Source organism: Pteropus medius, unplaced genomic scaffold, assembly GCF_902729225.1.
Source record: "Pteropus medius unplaced genomic scaffold, Ma_sr-lr_union100, whole genome shotgun sequence".
NCBI lineage: Eukaryota > Metazoa > Chordata > Mammalia > Chiroptera > Pteropodidae > Pteropus > Pteropus medius.
The window spans coordinates 45,208,546-45,228,424 of record NW_024349800.1 but is presented as its reverse complement, the minus strand read 5'-3'; the positions used below and the strand labels follow the sequence as shown (position 1 = coordinate 45,228,424).

The 19,879-nt window shown below is 37.5% G+C and overlaps 1 protein-coding gene across 1 annotated transcript in view; it reads left to right on the top strand.

Moving 5' to 3' along the window:
* Window positions 1-19,879, top strand: part of LTBP1 (latent transforming growth factor beta binding protein 1) — a 345,549-nt gene that overhangs the window by 304,050 nt on the left and 21,620 nt on the right. The window contains 5 exon segments of the mRNA XM_039887438.1: window positions 10,709-10,885; window positions 11,601-11,687; window positions 13,545-13,673; window positions 14,335-14,475; window positions 15,429-15,599. Of these exon segments, the coding sequence (XP_039743372.1) occupies window positions 10,709-10,885; window positions 11,601-11,687; window positions 13,545-13,673; window positions 14,335-14,475; window positions 15,429-15,599 (705 nt within the window).

The window sequence follows — 19,879 nt, the reverse complement described above, 5'->3', positions numbered from 1 at the left end:
ATTTTAAGGAAAGCAAAAGACTAAATGGTTCTTCGAGAGCCAAATAGAATGACACAGTTCATTTTACTTTCTTGCTCGGTCTCAGTTGATTTTATCCGTGCTTCTGAGATAGCTTTCACTTCTCTGCAGTAGGGTATACTTGTTCTGTGTAAAGTAATTATCTTTGCAGGTATAATAGGAAACATAATATAAAAACACATATTTTCATCTACACATTTTCCTTCTCAGTTGTTAAATAGAGAAAGGTGAGGGGTGCAGATTTAAATGGATAGACAGTTCATCTTAGTTATACCTATAACAGCAAACACAAACTAATAAAAATTAAAAACCTAGCTGGCCACTAACAAGATTGCTTAGGTCACTGTCTTTTTCTTATTTATCTTTGGTTCTGTAGAGTAGCACATCACCATAATATTATTTTGACTGAAATAGTTCACATATCATAATATCATCTAGTCATTAAATGAACTGCAAGAAAATTAGGTAGTCACGATAAATGCATATGATACAATATGAAGTAAAAAAAGAAAATATTCCAGTGATCACACTGTCTGTGGAAGGAGAGAGAGAATACATAAAAAGATTAATGAAAATTTTAGTTATTCCACTTATTTTACAAACTTTATAATACTTTAAATAGGCAAGACCAGGGTTCTGGTCTGCTAACTAGTTCCCAAATATGTAAGCTTGGGCATATCATTCAACATCTATGAGTTTAGAATAGAAAGATTATATTTACCTTACAGTTTTATAAATTATAAAAAAAAATCACGTATGCAAAAGCCCTTTGTTAATGGCAGACTACTATATAAAATATTTAAATGGCTATAATCCAAACAAAGAAGAGATATCTATTTCTCATCCTTTACGAGCTCTTCTGAAATGGCCAACCATATAATTTCAAATGTTTTCTTGCTAGAATGTTTTAGTAGTGTCAGGAAGTGGTTAATTCAGTTCATATAGCTTCAGTTAGGGTATTATGTGTGGGATTCTAACGTTTGCTCATTTCTTTTGTTAGAGATGTAACAGTGCTTTAATGGGATCATGAGACCATCTGAACCATTCTTGGTGAACTGGGCTGGCTCACTATAAACTGCTTCTTAAAGCTCTGCAGTGACTCTTTTTGTAAGCCTGTTCCTTATCTCCTATTTTTTTGTTTTTCTGTAACCAAGTCCCTTTGCCTTTTTCCTCTGTTAGTCTTCTTGCTCTCTCATTGACTGACTCTCTGGAAAGTTCTTCCAGTCGGAGTTCACTAAGTACTCTCCTGCTTTTTCAGAGGACATTGTTTTGAACACTCAGCTTCATAAAGTTTGTCTGCCAGTGAATACATAGTTTCTCCTTCTTATTAACGTTATATCTAATCCTTTTATTTTGGTGTTTCTAGCATATTTTCCCCATAGTTTTCTGGCTTCTACTAAATCTTCTACATAGCCATTTGTTTTACCAGTTCATGTCAATATAATCTGACTAAACAGTAATCAGTGAAGCTTATTAATTTGTATAGTTCCTGGCATCTTTGACTTTTTGTGTAGTTCTTGGCAAACTTTGATTATATGGAGTCTTAGGATTATCTGCGATGACTTCTTCACCTTAGTTCTTGAAACACAGGGTCAACTATAACATGCAGCAAGAGCCTTCTTAACTTCAGAGAGCCGATAATCGGTCAGTTATTTGAAAAGATGATTAAATCTGCAAATCATTAAAAAGATAATACATCTTTTAAATATTTAAATTTTAACTTAAAGTATCTAATGTATACTCATTCACCAATCTTTGAAGAAGGGCCAAGATTTTTCTTTGAGTTGAAGTCCAGCGTTAAGAGCTCTGCCTGGCTTGTCGTACATAAACCATGCCTAGTATGCGTTATCGACACTGCCAACATTAAAGGGAGTAAGAATTTACTGGCCTTTGTAAAAGTAAATGAGTCCAAAATCCCTCTAGATTAGTACAGTTTTTCTCAATTTTTTACCATCGTTTTATGCACACCTATTTGATAGCATTCTTTTTACTGAATAAACTATAGTCTTTCTAAAGCTTTAACTTTTTCTAGGAACAACTGTTCTACACACATTTATATTTTATTGATTTATATATTATATTGCGTAATTACAATAATCACTACACTGACCCAGAATGTTTGAGAAGAAACATAGTTGAGTCTTAATTGGCATACTGTTCAACAGGTGAGATCAGAAGCGTGTGGACCTGCCCGAAAAGAGACCGGGAACATTCTGCCTGCTGTGGGCATTGTCCAGGATATTTTTCAGAGGGCAAGAGAACATCAGTTAATCTAATAAGTTGGTTAAAAGGAGCTAGTTAAAAGAGTTTGTATTATACTCCAGCCAAAGAATCTGCTGTTACACAAAACAGAACACTTTATACCACATTTAAGTTACAGTTTTTAATAAGGATTCATATTAATTTCATTATATTCATGTTAGACTTACAGCTCTCATCCTTCCTGAACAGTAATTAGGAAAGGAAAGATAAATTTGCAACATAGGCTGTAACATTTATTCTTGACCGTAAGATTTCCCCAGGACAACGGACATTCCAATGATGAGCAGTAGCCTAATAATCTGAAGTAGTATCATAGGACAGAGAGAGCCTAGGGGGTGGGTGTCAGGAAGGCAGATTTCAGATCAGCATGCCGAAGAACTTTCCAGTGGCTAGAGATAGTCAGCAAATGTTTCATGAAATTGTGGGTGTTTTCCTAGAGACATCCAAGAATAGGATACCCCTGGCAGAAGGGCACCCACTTCTAGCAGGGCATTGTCCCAGGAGGCCTTTAATGTGTTTTGAACTTTAATGTCCTAGGATTTTTATTTCTAAACCACTTCTTGGCTCCCATCTAATTTTTCGTAGGTCTGGTCTAATGTTTTGCAAGGCCTGGGCCTTTGGCCACTAATTTACATTGCTGTACATCGCCTAAAAGCACCTGGAACAGAATAAGTAAAAAATGCCCGTACCAGACCACTCGTCACATGTAAGAGGGTATGGATATGAAATATAGTCTGATGCTTTTATTTCCTCAGTGACTGTGATAATTGCTCAATAAAAACTTTATGTCCTTGGGCACTCTAAAGGAAGCAGTAAATATTTAGTTTTGGCAACTGCAGCTTTCAAGCTTTACCCACAAAATGCTGTTCTCTGCCTTGATTAGTGCATAGAGGAGACCTCTGGTAGGAATTGAATTTTATTTTTAAAACAGAAGGTATGAAAAGAATGCAAGAAGATATATATTACAATCAATGTAAGTGTTCCTCACTTTCAGAAAAGCAAATAAACAAGATCAGAAATCATAAAACATATAAATCCATTCTGAAATAATTGTTCTTTATACAATTTATTATAGGGTTTCCTTAAGCATCAGTTTTCTCTAGTATGTTTGAGAGCTTATTCTCACACCACAAGCTGGACCCTAGACATCCAGAAGCCACCGTAGAGGTTTTCCAGCCCAGCTCTTGTATTTACAGGTTAGGAAGCAAAGGCCCAGAGAGAAGTTCTAAATGTTATTCTTAGGGTCATCTAGCAAATGCTTTGCAGAACTGGCCCAGGAACCCACCTGAGGGAGGGAACTTTTCGCTTCCATTCTACTTCTCAAGGCTGAGGACCCCATTGCACCAAATCTGAAACTTGGCTTCCTTTTCATTTAATTTTTTTGTTTTTCTCTCATTATTAAAATAATACACATTCTTTCTAGAAAATTGGAAAGTACAAAAAAATGTCAGAAAAAAAAAAAGAAAAAAAAGAATATTCCCTGCAGTGTCACTGCTCAGGGATATTCTCTGTCACCATGTTGACCTCCAGTTTTTGTGAAGGGACATTCATGCTTCCTCTGCCTCGACAACTGTCTCCGATTTGATCCTCAACATGCTGAAATCAGACCCCAGACTCCGCGTCTGAGTGAAACTCCTTTCTCTTGTGTCATCAGTGAGAGTCTGTACGCGAAAGCCGTTCATCTCACTGCAGACTCCACCTTCGGAGACGATGACAGTGGTTTTTCGTCTTCCCTTTGATTGATTTCAGGACATCACTCCTCCCTGTATCGTCATGGACTGGTCTTTTTCTGTCTCATTCTCAGACTCTTTTTCTATTGACCGTTCCTGAAATAATAATGCCCCCAGGCAGCTGCGTATTTAGCCCTTTTTTACTCTGTGTTCTTGTCTTGGGGTATTTTATCCTCTTCTCTGAGTTAACTCTTGCTTATGTGGTGGTCTGCCAAGGAAATAGCTTTTGCTTCCACCTCTCTCCTCAGTGCCTCCCTCCTATTTCCAGCTGCCAGTTATTGAACCTGCCTCGTAAGCATCTCTGCCTGAAATTATCCAAAACCGAATTAATCACCATTCCTTCTCCAACCTGTTATTCTTCCCGTGTTCACTCATTGATTCCAAACGTCAGTACTGAAAATCCTAAAGTCATAGTTTAACTTTTCTTCCTGTCCATCCAAGCCATATAACATCCTGCCAATTCTACCTTAGCAGCACCTTTCAGATCTCTTTCTGCCCCCTTCGTTACCGCTGCCCTAGGTCAGTCCTTCAGCATCTCTTACCTGGGCCCCAGCTGTAGCCTCCTGACTTGTCTTCCTGTCTCTCCCATCAATCAATGCCTGCTCCACAGTGCTGCCACAGTTTACATTTTTAAAACTTGAATCTGGTTTTAAATGCTTTTTAAAACATTTAACTGCTTCCTACTGCCAAATCCATTAGCAGGGCGACACAACCACTTATACCCTCTATTATTCCTCTTTGCATCCCCTGTAACCTAGTTCGCTGCTTAGCACAGTGCCTGGCACAAGGTAACTGTGGAATAAAATTGCCTCTCCACATTCGAGACTATGTCTCTTCTATGTCTCCCATCTCATTCCCAGTTAGTTCTACAGAATAAAAGTAATTATTCATTTTATCGAAGATATAAAGGGTCCACTTCTATGGATGGACGTTAGCTCCTCTGTGTGCTTTGGTTAAGTTACAAGTGGTGCAAGAGAAAAAAAGAGCCTTTTCCTACTATCAGGACGTGTGCAAATCATCGTCATGCTCCTGACAATTGAACTCAAACACCATTCTTGTTCTTTCTTCCTAGAGAGGTCCATTGCAGGTTGTGTATGTGTGTGTGTGTGTGTGTGTGTGTCTGTGTGTGTGTGTGTGTATGTATGTTTTTTTAAGGCAGGAAACCACATAATATCATTCAACTGTTATATTTGGCAGGGTAGGGATTTTTTTCTAATGTGTTTAGTTAACCTGTGAAATCAATTAACATTGAATTTTTTAAAAATAATTTCTGATTGGAAAATAATACTTTTGGTAGAAAAAAAGTCAGTGAGACCACATTATTTAAAATGCAAACACTGTAAAATGTCATATAACTCCTGAGGTCTTATTGTGTATTTGTAATGGATCTATACCATAAATGTAGGTAAGGCTGAAGAAAATCTCTCTTTATTTTTTTTTAAAGTTGGGTTGAGTTTTTTCCTACATTTAGAGAGGATAGAACAGTTTAGCATGTACCAAACCATGCTTTTATTTTTATATAATTTTCTGCTTGTTGTGTAGTACATAAAATAATATCTGACTTTTAAATAAATAGATGCCAATATTTGAATGAATTGACATACCAATTGATCAAAGCGACAGGCTCAAACTATATATATAAAGAAACTATATTAATACTACAAAAGACACCCACACTTTTGAATTAGAAATACACTTTGGATCCTATAATTTGCTGTAAATAAGGCCTCAAGAGGGATGGTTTGTACATTTCCTCTTAAACGTTTCCAGGCGTTTTACATGCATTTCCCATTGTCGCTTTGCTCTCGTGGTCATCTTTACAGGCCCGCACGATGCGCACGTGTCGGTGGCAGCCCTCGCGCTGCTGGGGCAGCCGCTCGTTTCTCCATCTCCCTGCGAGCTTCCCGATCCCACCCATCCCAGCGCGTGTCCGCCATTGCCTTTCTCAGCAGTGCTTTAATCTGCTTTCAGGAGGCTCTTCTTTCACCCACATCTGCCCCCTTTTCTTATTCTGACTTTTCCAGTGTCTAATAATATCTCCACAAATCCCAGACTTTCTCCTCTCTCCTTCTCCCAGCCTGTTCCTCTCCCAGGCTCACTTCTCTCATTTTCTTCTCACTTCTTCACCAGAGAAACAAAAACAAACAAACAAACTTCATTCAACCCGGCAAGTATTTATTCTCTTTTAAGTATGAGGCCCCAAGGCTTCCAACAGAGACTAGCATTTTCTTCTACCCCAGCCCCTAAGTCAGAAACACAGCTATCACGTGTTCATATGTTCATGCATCCCGCCTCCTCCACAGGCTCTTACAGTCATGTGCTGTGACTCCTGCAGACCAGGTGTCCCCTCGCTATGCTGTACCCATACGGAGCTAAGCACAGTTGTACTTTTTACTCCTCACTCCTATAATACCTTATTTGCTGGCCAATTTTTTTAAATTTTAGTTTTCAAGAACTTGGTTCAAATGTCAACTCCTCCAGGCAGCCTTTTGGGATAGCCTTGCCCACCCCATCCTTCCTCAGTGTGACTTAGTTGCCCAGGACTTGCTCTCCCAGAACTGTCATGGCCCAGCTCCCCACCTGATTGACCTCTTAAAGGATGGGAACTGTGCGAAGGAACCTTCTTTCAAAGTACTTTTTCTCTTACACAAATATTTTTTTCTCTCATACTTTATTTTCTCACCTTTATTTTGACTACATTCACGTCTTTTACCATCCGAAGTTACCACCTTGCTACAGTCTCCCATGTTATTTGCATCCCTTTATATCCGGGCAATTTCTATTTTCAGTGCTTGTTGTTTGAAACTCATCAAATAGCTTTCTCTTGAATGCCACTTAAAACACATGCATGCATCTCATATTCCTAGTCCTCGAATGAGAAAACTAGGGGGGAAAACAAGAAATAAAAACATTTCCAAGTTCTCTTTTACTCCACCTTAGACTATTACACTAGAATTTTTTTTCTCATAAAAACATGAGTTGGTAAAAAATGTGAGCATGTATAGTGATTTTAAAAATTAAAAAGAGAATATAGCTTCCTAAGTAATTCCGTTGAAAGTAATTTACTGAACATGACCAAGCTCACAGAGTTTTATAAGTTGATGTGTTTTACAGGACTATGGCAAGCAGGTGTTTGTGATGGCACTCTGGTCATTGTCATAATCCTGACTGTCCCAGAGATTATAGAGAGGACTGGCTCATAAAGACTTCCAGAGCACATGGCAAATGAAAAGCGAAGTCAAACACAAAGGTCTATTTAGAATGCTCACATCAGCTTTAACCAAAAAAAAAATGTTCCAGTTTCCCTCACCCCAACAGCAGACTTAAGATTAGACATACTTGGGGAAAGACTGAAGGAGGAAGCAATCCTGTAAGTGAATGTCCTCTTTTGTCTGATGAACCGAGAGAAGGAGCTTCTAGAAGCTTCTAGGAACTCCATAAGCAGAACCTACAGCTCTGACCCACTCCTTTCTATTCAGAGCAAGAGTACCGGATTGTGCTCTTAGTGACCCTGCAGCTGAATGCCACACCTGCGAGAATTATCTGCTGCCCCACCCCCATTTGTCTCAAAGAGAAGAAAAAGAAATGAAAAAAGACAAATCAAAACGAACTCTTGCTAGTTGAGACGCTAAGAAGCTGAGCCCCTTTGAAGAAGTCTGGGAAAGCATTAGGCACTGGGGCATCAAACCCAACCTAAATTTTCTCTCTGGACAGTGAAGATGTTTTAGAAACTGCATTGTCTGTCTCATGGAGTTACTCTGTAGAGCCCATGAAAAGGCCTCTTAAAAATTCCTTCCAAAAAAGAACACATGTAAAAAGTCCAAAAACTCAACTTCTTATCGCCAGTCATAGCCCCAGGATTAAAATACACAAATTGCTATTTATACGCAGATGTTAAGCCAACTTCTTAATACAGATTGAAAAATCAAATCTGAAAATGCTGGAGGAAAAGTAATATATTTCTCAGAAGTCCATGGCACAAAATACATATTATGGTAATCTTGTTCATAAATTATTTAAGAAAAAAGTCTTTTTTTAATGCTTGGCACTTCGTATAACTATTGATTTCTTAAAATTGTTTTCCAATAGAAACATCTCTCCCTTGATGCAGTGACCTAAACTCATAGAGATTCTTTAAAGAAATTACATTACATTTGTTTACTGATCAGAGTGTTCCCCCAAAGGAAAAAATGCTCTCGGAAGTTAATTATTTAAAGGTTAGGAAGATAGAAAAATTATAGTTTTTCACAGAATGACCTTTGTGGACCAGTTATTTAAAAAAAAAAAAAAAAGAATTCGCTTCTTTTTCCAAACACGGATGAGGGCCTCACTAACCCCCAATTTCAGCTGTGTAAACATTGAACTTTCAAATCCTTGGAAAGAAAATAAGAGCAAAACTTGAAATAAGCAATGTAAAACCAGAATAATACAATGATTTTATTGATTGTTTCCCTTATGCAATAACCTGTGAATTTCCTTGTAAAGAAAAAGGAAAAACAGCAAAGATAATTTTATCTTATTTCTTAGTTTCTATGCCATGAGTATAACGAACATTGTAGGAAAGTGTTTAATATAATTTTCGACATGCTTTGACTCAGGCAGGAGCTTGTGGTTTCTGATTACCTGTGGATATAGCAGCCTTCGGTGATATCCTAGTGAATAAGATTCCATTTTACACTAAATGTCATGACATACCTACAACTTTCTACACAAGGGGGCAAAAAGTTATTGAGCCCTCTTTTAGCACAAATTATAAACTCAATAGGCAAAACTAGTTGTGTTGCTGACTTGATTGATATTTCTGTTTTACATTCATTAATAGCTAGCTGCATTTTTAGGCCAACTAAATAATGGAGCAGAGCTGTTAATAGTAGTAGGGTGTCAATTTATTCACAGGTGTTGGGGAGAAATTTATAAAATGTTCTGCAGGGTTCATGATTGATTTAATAACAATTTAAAATACCTACCTTTAGTTTTCCAAATGATTCCGTGTGTAAGAGCTTGAAGCCTCTCCCAAAGAGAATGAACAAGTGGTGATCTATGCCGTGAGTGGACAAAGCACATTGCTGTCCTCTGCACGCTGGAAAAGCTAGATGAGATGAGAGATGTAGCAGGTTTTATCCAACTTCACACACAAGGAAATGATTTAAAATCACTTTATAAACTGCTGCATAGGAATCAGCATTTCAGTTTTTTTCCTGGACACTTATTCTGGGTTTGAATTTGTCATCAGCTATTAACACCAACTTAGAGTCCAAGCTGAAATCTGTCAAAGACAGAATAATCTGAGAATTAGTCAGAATCAAGTGTGCAAGGGGTCTTGCACATTCTTGTTGATACTCTGTGTTCTAAGGGTAATAATACATGTGAAAGGTTGTTTTCTGCCTTGCTTGTTTTTAATGCCATAAAGAGGAAAGAAACAGCAAAAGCTTTTCTGAGAGAATTTTATGTGCTTACATTTTAAAAACACCTTTGCTGTTTGGTATATTAATCGAGTTTCCACAGTCAACCTCACACTGCCAAAATAAATACAGAGAAAGCTATTGTGAAAATAACTCCTTACGTTTTCCTAATGTAATTATGTAACAACTTCAAAAAGAAGGTAAGTGTTGACATTACAGTCTTATCCTCCTGGGCAAATGTTTTCCCTTTGTCCCTACAGTTTCTTTGGGTTCAAGAATCTGGAAACAGCATTCTCATGAAAAAAATGTATTAGAATTAATCTAAGTAGTTGTCTTGGTGGTAGTTAGCTTCGTATTCGATTCAGCAGAAAATGAAAACTTAATAAAGTCAAACTGGATCATAGTCTTTTAACTTCATAGTATGTGGTAGGGAAGGGATTAGATGACTGACTTGCCAAGTCTAGTCACAAAATATTGATCTTGATCTTTTTTAAAAGCACAAACTTGTTCCTAGGCTTCAAATCTGATGGGATTAAATCATTTTGGGTGTTATCTGGAAATAGGTTGATTTTGTTCTCATCATTTGTATTCTGTCACATCACCTTATTTGTCTTTTATCACAGAGAGTTAAACTGAGTCTGTTAGCATGTATTTTCCTCTAGGACACACTTGAGCCTGGACTAGAACCCAGCCTTGAAATTTTATCATGAGTCAAACTGCCACACACTATTTACATTCAAAGTCATGTATTTGCAGCCATTTATGTGGTTAGATTTTCAAAAATGAAAGATTATTTTAGAGACTCCAAGTTACTACGGTGTTTTTCTCTGTTCAGAAAAGATTAGGGGCATAATTGGTTCAAATATTTAACCACCTAAGGGTTAAATATTATGTGTGGCCCCACATCTCTGGTCAAGTGTTGGGGAAAATTTTCATTGGGTTAAGTAGGTGTTATGGCTCAGTAAAGAATGGTCCTATGTTTGGCAAGAAAGTAGATATGGAAACTCTACTCAAGGCAAATTTATAAGAATAAAGTAATTGGTTAATGTAAAAGGAAATGGTTTTGACAGATTTACACTCTTGGGGTGTGTTAGATAATCCACCCAAATTCAGGGTTCAAGTGCATTTTTATCTTGCAATGGAAGAATTCGACACTGAAAGTGGAAAGCAGCTTTTTCTGTAAGTGAAATGCTGCTGACGCATCCGGTTTTTATCATCATCATGTCTTCTGCTCTGCTGTGGGACAGAGCTGATGTGTCTTGTCAACACTCTTTTTACTTTCTCCTCACTGTTTAGACGTAGAGATGGAGCAACCCAGAGAAGAAAAGAAAGAATGCTACTATAATCTCAACGATGCCAGTCTCTGCGATAATGTCCTGGCCCCCAACGTCACCAAGCAAGAATGTTGCTGTACCTCTGGGGCTGGGTGGGGAGATAACTGTGAGATCTTCCCCTGCCCGGTCTTGGGGACTGGTAAGAATCAGCCAAGTGATGGCTTCACACTTGTGTTTGGTCATGTGCTATCCACGGGTCGTAGAATGTTCTCATTTTGGTTATGGCATCGAAGCTTTGAAATAGTGACATTCACAGGTAGCTGCCATACTCGAATCGAGGTGAGATTACCTAATAGTAAGTTTCATTCAGATGTGGAACCATCACCCTCATTTCACCTCAGTACGAACTCATAAAGTTCTGTCCATCACCAAGTATACTGTTACAGTGAGTTTCCATATGATATATTGGCAGAAAGATAATTCAGTTCTATCTCATTTTTAAGTTAAAACCAATCCTTTTCACTAACAATGACATAGCATTATCCTTAACTAGAGATTGCATATTTAAGCTAAGGTTTTGCATGAAGGATTCTTAATAAACCTTTAAAATACTAGAGACCACAGTTATGGAGAAGTAAATCAAAACATGGGTAAATAGCATATGGGTGAACTAGGAAGGTTTATAAGAAATTGCAAGTAAACTTCTGAAATCATTAGATTTATTTGTACCTACTTCATGATTTGCAAGATTGTACTGAATTTATTTGCCTGAATTAGATGGCAAGATTTGCATTAAAGTTACTGAGTCTAAGAAAGCAATACTGAGTTTAAAATACACATTCATGGAAGATGTTGATGTTCTTTTCTTTTTTCAACTTCTTTCTTCTTTTTTTCCTTGTCTCTCCTGAAATCAGCTGAATTCACTGAAATGTGCCCTAGAGGGAAAGGTTTTGTCCCCACTGGCGAATCCTCTTACGACGTTGGCGGTGAGAACTATAAAGGTCAGAATCAAGCAGTAATGAACTTGCAACGTTTGTGCATGCCAGACATTCAAGTAAAAGCATGGCTTGGGTTAGACAGACTAGAATTCTTCTGAGCCCTGGAAACTGATTAACTTAATTCTACCTTTGGAAGAAAGCTCCTGTGGACTCTGAGTAGAGCGTTGGGTGGCTCAGGAATCGGGACACTTACGGCTGTGTGAGGGTCACTTACCTTCTGAGTTTCCATCGCTGAGATAGGAATAATGCCTCAAAACTTGTGAGAATTAAATGAGAATATATGTAAAAGTATCTAACACAAAATTCTGTATTTGATACATTTATTCTTTTATTCCAGAAGTATATTAAAAGTCATATGTTAGGACCATATAAATTTGACCGTCATCATGTTTTAAAAGGTCATCAACAAAGTTAAAATTCTTGCTTTTTTAGAACTCATCCTACTGTGTCTAGGACCTTTTACTAATAATGGCCACAGATTCATAATAAGGAATGAAAAAGAAGAAAGCAAAAGTAGATGTGTTTTATACATTTAATGCCATTAATCTCTAATTCTAAAATAAATATGCAGCCTTTTTATTTTGGTGAAATTTAAACCACATGTATGAATATTTCCTCATTAACAGCTCACTTTTTGACATTTCCACGATAGAGATATTAGGCCTTTTATATACAAAGTGATTTTTTTTTCTGTAAAATTTAATATTGAAAACTGCTAAGTGGATGGAAAACAGACCAAAAACATTTTTTATTGCTCATCCTTTTTTTTTGGAAAACTCGTGTTTTAATAATATGGTATAATTCAGTAGCTGGATAAGAAATTCCATGTGTGTTTTTAAAATACATCTACGATTTAGTCCAATTAAATAACAAGACTTGGTTGATGATATGTGTTTAATGGTTTTTCAAGTTCACAAATATCATATATTATGTTTTTTCAGGGATGTAGTTAAATCTGACTTTATATTATGGAACGAAGCCCCAATTTCACCACAAAGTTATCCCTTCTTTTATAGAAAAATTCCTCTTCCCCCTGTTTTAGCAGTGCTGTAAATGGTTAGAAGAATATTAGATTCAGATCCAAACAGTCCATATATTATGGACTTGATTTTGCCATTTTCCGGCTGTATAACTTTGAGCAATTTATCTGTGGCATCTTCAGTTTTTAAAAGGAGGACTAGATGACATTAGCTCTAAAATACAAGAACCGATGATGATAATAGCAGTTAAAGCAATAGGTAACACTTTTTGAGAGTATACTGAATTCTGTATGTGGATTTCCTATCATTTAATCCTTTCAGTCCTATCAGGTAGATGTTCCTATTATTTTAAATTTACCATTGAATAAACTGAGATGTAGGAGATGGTAAGCACTCTTAATTCTGTGGAGGAATGGTCTGCCAACAGCCTTAGCCACTGTGCTTTCATTAGCTCATCATTATCATCAATGAAGAAGACTTCTGCCAAATTCCATCATATTATTCTTTGTTTCCTTTGTTTCAACTAGTTAATGGGCCAAAATACACATTTATAGAAAAGCACATTTCTTAAAAGGCATAGTCTTCAGAGAATATTGTTGGTGCCATGGGAGAATTTCATAGACTATTTCATCAAATACTAGGTAGCATTCCAGAAACCATATTTAAAAATATACCTTCTCTCATAATGTTTTGGGCCTTGTTCCTCAAATATCACAGACAAACCTAATTGTGCTTCTACATCTGTGAATTAGTTCTAATTTAAGATTCTTTAGAATATAAATATTACAGTGTCTAATGTGAAGCCCAGTATTGGTTAGATTCTTCTTTTTAACTGAAAGACTAACTTCTCTTTTTGTTGCTTGGTTTTTTTCCCCCATAGATGCGGATGAATGCCTACTCTTTGGACAAGAAATCTGCAAAAATGGCTTCTGTTTGAATACTCAGCCTGGTTATGAATGCTACTGTAAGCAAGGGACATACTATGATCCCGTCAAACTGCAATGCTTTGGTAAGTTTTAAAAGAATATAGTGTGCTGCGAAACTATGTGGATAGAAAAAAGTAAGGTTGTGTAGTAAAAACAGTTTCTTTGAATCTAAATCATGTGTTAAAAGATCTGTAAATGTTTTATGACTCTTTTTCTAGAGCAAGGTTTAAGAAAATAAAAAAACCTTCCATACTACTATTTGAATAGATTTCAAACAAAGAGTTAATATTCAGTGTGCAATTATAATTCAGGTCATTTTTGGTCTGGGGAACCTCCTATTTCATCACTCATACCATGCGAGTGAAAGTCATTTTTTAAATACTGACCCAGACTTTCATGCTTAAGCGGAAAACCATATACGCTAGGCAGAAAATCATAGCAAAAGGAAATAACTTGAAAACTGTCATAACGAGGCATTTTATCTTAAATTTCTAAGCATATCCTATTCTTAAATGTTTTCTTTCCATATTTAATATCAGCAGCAACAGGGCAACATTATTTTTCCGCTCAATACAACTTCACAGTTTTATAGTCAGAGCTCTTCTCTTTTGGATGATAATGTGTAGTTAATTAAAATGTGGTGGCCCCTGGAATCTGGACTCAATTTAGCAGTGTATAAACTTTGGTAAGTGTATGAAGTACAACTGAATGCTGATTTTCTTTAATAATTGTTTTTCTCTTAAGATATGGATGAGTGTCAAGACCCCAACAGTTGTATTGATGGCCAGTGCATTAATACAGAAGGTTCTTATAACTGCTTCTGTACCCATCCAATGGTCCTGGATGCTTCAGAAAAAAGATGTATACGACCAACTGAATCACATGGTATGTTCGGATGGAAAATGCAAGCCTGCCCAAATGTCATAAAGTTTTCCTTTTGACTGAAATGTGAGCTATTGGAAAAAAGAAAAATTGATTCCTTGGGTATTTGGAAATAATTAAAATGAGATGATGAGAAAAATCATAAGATGCATATCATCAGTCTGTGGGAGTTTTAATACCCTGAACATAGTCATTTAATGGACGACAGAGGATGGAGTGGCTGAGCAGGTGGCAGAGCTGTTCCATGCCTCAAGAGTTAAATTGATCATACTTAACTCTCAAAGGCAGATAAGAAAGATGTACATTCAGGGGAAGATACTTAGGTTTCCTAGATGGCACTGAAGGACATAGATGAGCCTGGGCAGAACAGAGGGTGGAGTTCAACAAGGAGGTGAAGAGCCGTGAAGTCCATTGATAGGAATCCCTGTTGTTCCCCGGTGACATCACATCAGGAGACAACTTTGGATGAAGTCAATGGAAAGGTAGAAACGTTAGGATTGAAGACTCCAAGGTAAAGTGTCACTAGTCCAAGGCTTTGGCAGATGAAATGGGTGAGAAAGCCTGAATCCAAAAAATGTTATCTAGAAAGAAATGGTAGGATTTGACAGAGGAGTAAATGTGAAAACACAAAGGTTGAAGGAATAACAAGTCCATCGGGATTATGAAATCTAGGCAAAATAGTGGGGTATTTTATGTGATGATGGGAGCTATAGAGGAAAGGATATAATTTGAACATAATGGACAGGTCGAATTTGAGCTGATGGAATGTCATCCTGTTGGAGATGGCAGAGGTTCAATCCATGGAAAGACCAGGCTGGCTTCAGACTTTTACTTGGACGTCAATCTTAGAAACAGGAAATAGGGATGGAAACTTTGAGACTTGCTGGCTTCCACCACAGTGTTCACGAAATAGAAATAACAGTGCACTTGTCATGGAACCATGTCTTTCCTTTCAGAACAAATCGAAGAAACCGATGTCTACCAGGATCTGTGCTGGGGACATCTGAGTGAGGAGTATGTGTGTAGCCGGCCTCTTGTTGGCAAGCAGACGACTTACACTGAGTGCTGCTGTTTGTATGGAGAGGCCTGGGGTATGCAGTGTGCCCTCTGCCCCATGAAAGATTCTGGTGAGTCCTTATCCAGTTCTTTCTGCTGGAGGCCTTTGAGAACAGGTTCTTCTCACTTCCTTTGCAGCCTGACAGTTTTCTTTTACTTGTATATCTTCACCTTTACTCCTTATATCTGACTTACACCAGACGTATATGTGTGTAGGCAGGGGAAGAGCAGGATTGCATAAACATCTGGCTTCTGGTTTACCTCCAATTCAGACGCTTTCATTAATTTTTGAAACCCTCATTCCATTTCCCCAAAGAATGATAAATGACCCAAAGAAACACGCAACTTAGCAATTGGTAGCAGAGGTCCTTAGAATTTATATTTCCTGATACTTCATTGTTTTCTACAGCCCTTCTCATTTCTAACAGAAGATCTACATAGAGCGAAAAGTATTAGAGACTATAAAAAAATTAGACACTATAAACAAAATCTCGAAATTTTTATGCCAATCTGTGAGAAAGTGAAGAAAGGGGTTAGGACAATAAAGGAGAAGAATAGAAAGTAAGTGAAAACGTATTTGAACAAATCTTTCAAGTTTTAGATCTGGGCGTAAGCCTTTGGTTGAATGGAGAGAATGCAACAGACTAAGCTTTTGATTTCATCCCCCCTCTTCATGTTGGGGGCAGGCCAGAAGGTGCCGACTCCAGGCTCCCAGGCCTGGCTCCTTGCTGACTATTGGGTTGTGTACTGATTGCATATTTCTTTCCTCACCACTGTAGCTACTTACTGCTTATCAAAGGAAAGCCCTTGAAACTGTTTGGTGTATCATTCTGTCTTTGACTGTAAAATCAATGTGTTAAAGCTAGGAAGATGCATGCATGTAAAGTGAGTTTATAATGGACAAATTCTCAGAATGGTCAAGAGGGGGAAGAATTCCTTGAAATGAGGAAACGCATACATTTTTAGTTAATTTAATTAGAATGCAACTTTGAAGCTATTTCATAAATTAGCTTTGCAGCTTGGAAATAAAGTAAAACCAATGTAGCATTAAAAAAGAAATTGGTGATGCCATAAAAGGACAAGGAATAGCAAAGGATAAAGAGCAAAGACATGAAGAAAGAGATGGCGGTGATGGTATCCCAGTGATGGAAAGAGGGCAGGTTCTGGGGCAACACCGGCTGGGTCTGGAATCCAGGACTGCCCACGGCAGATGCGTGACTCAGGAAGACTAACGTCACCCAGTGCAGCAGCCCATCTGCAGAAACGGAGCCATCTGTTTTGTGAGGCCTGGGAGGATGTATGTAGAGCAGGAGCACAGGGAGTTAGCATTACTATTATTAGCATTGTTATTGTTGTTTGCATTCTTAGCATTACTATTGCCTCTGTCCCTGGAAGCAGCTGCCCCAAGGAGAAGGAAAGGAAATCCATAGGGGATGGGTACTGTGGGTCTTGAACCATCTCTCAGGACGCTGTAATACCTCAACTCTGTTTTTCTGCAAAGCACTTTTTATTTAATTTTTTCGAAAATAACATATATTCCTTCTAAAAAAAATCATCAGAGATGTTATGTCCCCCTCCTACTTACTCCTTCACAGTTCATCTCTGCACCTTAAAGATGTTCAGTCTTAACAGCTGGTTTGTTAACAGCCAAGCCTTTTTCTTATACATTAAGCATTGTTATATATTCATATTTATATTAGTTATTGTCATATATTTATATTTAAGAGAATATGTAAAACCGAACTCTGTATCATCGATCTAAGTCACAGTGTGTTTTTTGTTTTCATCGCTGAAATTGGGGCATCTAAAAGCGGCCGCAAGCCGTTTTTCCCCACGTTTTAACGTTTTTTTTATATCAGGATGCATTTTGCAACTTGTGCTATCTTAGAATTGATGAGCGATAAAGGCTGCATAGACTCTGCTTTATGGATGGGCCATGTTTTATTTCCTCACGTCCAGCACTGGACATCAGGGGAGTCTGTCCTCCCACTCCCCCCGCCTTGCCTCACCCAGCCTCAGTCTTGATTTTTTTTTTTTATTATAAACAGTGCTGCATTGAACTTTGACGTATGTATCCTATATATACCTACAGGGGCACCCCAGTAAGAAAATTCCTACAAATGAAAATACCGAGTCAGGAAGTATGTGCACTTTAAATTTACTCTCCAAAAATATTGTACAAGTTTACACTCACATTGGCAGTGTTCAAAATGCCTTGTGCCTCATACCCTTCTACCACTCAGTCTTAAAAATTGTTTTTTTCAGATGGGTGAGAAGGGTATCTTACATGCATCTCTGTTTCTAGGGGATGTTAGCATCTTTTCCATGTCTACAGGTGATTTGTATTGCTTTGTCAGTGATTTATTATGTCCTTTGCCCATTTGTTGTTGTTGTTGCTGTTATTGTTGGACTCTCTCTTTCTTATTGATTTGTAGCAGCTTTGTACATATTTTGCTCACAACCCTGACATTTGGGTTGTGCTATGCTTGCTGTTATGGAAACTCTTCTATGAAAGGCTTTGCGTGTATCTACTGCATGTAAATCTGACAAGTCAGTGCCTTTGAAAATCAAATTTAATTGACTAAGTTTTTAAAAGAATATTCAAGTATTTTGCTGTTAGAAATTAATCTTAGACTATTACATCAGTTATTTTTAACCGAGATTTTACAAAACAAAATTTTAAATATAAATTTGAGCAAATACATGTGAACAAATATATGCTGTATAATATTTTCAGGAGAGTTTGGGGTATCAGGAAAAATAGTACCATGTGTCAAATTTTTTAAAAACTTAGCATCAATGCTACTCTCTTTCTAGTTTATATATGCAAGGAATTATGATAAATTCTCCAGAAAGAATGTCTAGTATATAGTCAGCAGTTTTCAGTCTTTTATTTTTTTAAACAATGGTTGTCTTTGTCAACTGAATTATTATTTTTACCCTCCAAGATATAAATTTATTAACATCAGAGATGCTGGGGGGACTGGTTGGGAGAAAAACCACCTAGGCTCTTGGGGTATCTGTGAAGGACCCCAGGGTTCCAGGGGATGCGTGGAAAGCACTGTTCTGGTGGATACTAGACTTATCAGGGGATTATTTCATAAGGCATATAAATGCCTAACCGTTATGCTGTGCACCTGAAACTAATACATTATTGAATGTCAACTGCAATTTTAAAAAATTAAAAAATAAATTTAAAAAAAAAAGCACTGTTCTAAGTATGTAAGTTGGAGTATAGGAATTAGGCAGCCAGAAGAGTATTTCTTTTATATCCTGAAAACGATGGGCCTAGAAGTCAACTTAGGGATCATCTGTTCTGAATCCAGAGAGATGTCCACAGCAAAGAACAGTTTGCCCAGAGGTCCTGTTCCTAGCTGACATTCCTGTGATTAGCAGCTGACATCCTGGTCATACCTACATGAAACCACCTCCCGTGGAGCACATTGCTACTGGACTATGGAGACTAAGAAGAGCTAGAGCATAAGATTAACACATGGGCTCTGGAATCAGGTTACCTGGGTTTGACTCTTGGTTTGGCAAACGTCTTACCTGAACAGCCTTGTTCTTTGTCTCACTTTTCTCATGTGAAAATAATATCACCTGCCTCACAGGGTTGTTGTGACAATTAAGTCAGTTGATAGACGAATACTTAGAATAGTGCCTGACACGTGGTAAGCATTCAGGGGATATTAACAGCTATCGCTACTCCTGCTAGGCGACTCAGATCAAATGCAGTTTTAAATATACCTGAAATGCAAAGATCTTATAAAATATACAATTACCTAATAGCATCTAACAATGAATTAAGGGTAGACAAATACAGAAATAATTGTTTCTTATAGTAAACTTTCTCTTCTAGACCATTGATTCATGAACGTTAATGGGCATGTTGATTACCTGGAAATCTTATCAAAAGCAGATTCTGGTTCCAAGGTAGAGGGAAGTGGGCAAGATTCTGCATTCCCAACGAGTCCCCAGGTAAAGCAGCTGCTGCTGGACCTCAGACCACATTAGCAAGGTTCTAGAGACATCTGATAGCAATCCAGCTTGATTTTATTAAAACTGACTTTAATGTTCTTACTACTTTTATCAAAGAGGAAGCAAAGAATTTGTGAATTTTAAAACTGATATGCTTATAATTTCTGTCGTTAAACCTTTTAAATATCCCATTTGTGGGTATCTCGATAGTTGAGAAAGACACGATTGTCTTTGTGTTAGTCTAAGCACTGGATGGATTCATCCCAGCGCGTCAGGCACTGAACCTTCCAGTTTCCCTAGGAGCGCACCACTGCTTTGGGGAACAATTAGTTACTGATGGAAACAGTGCTGGAGGAATTTGAGGAATAAATCG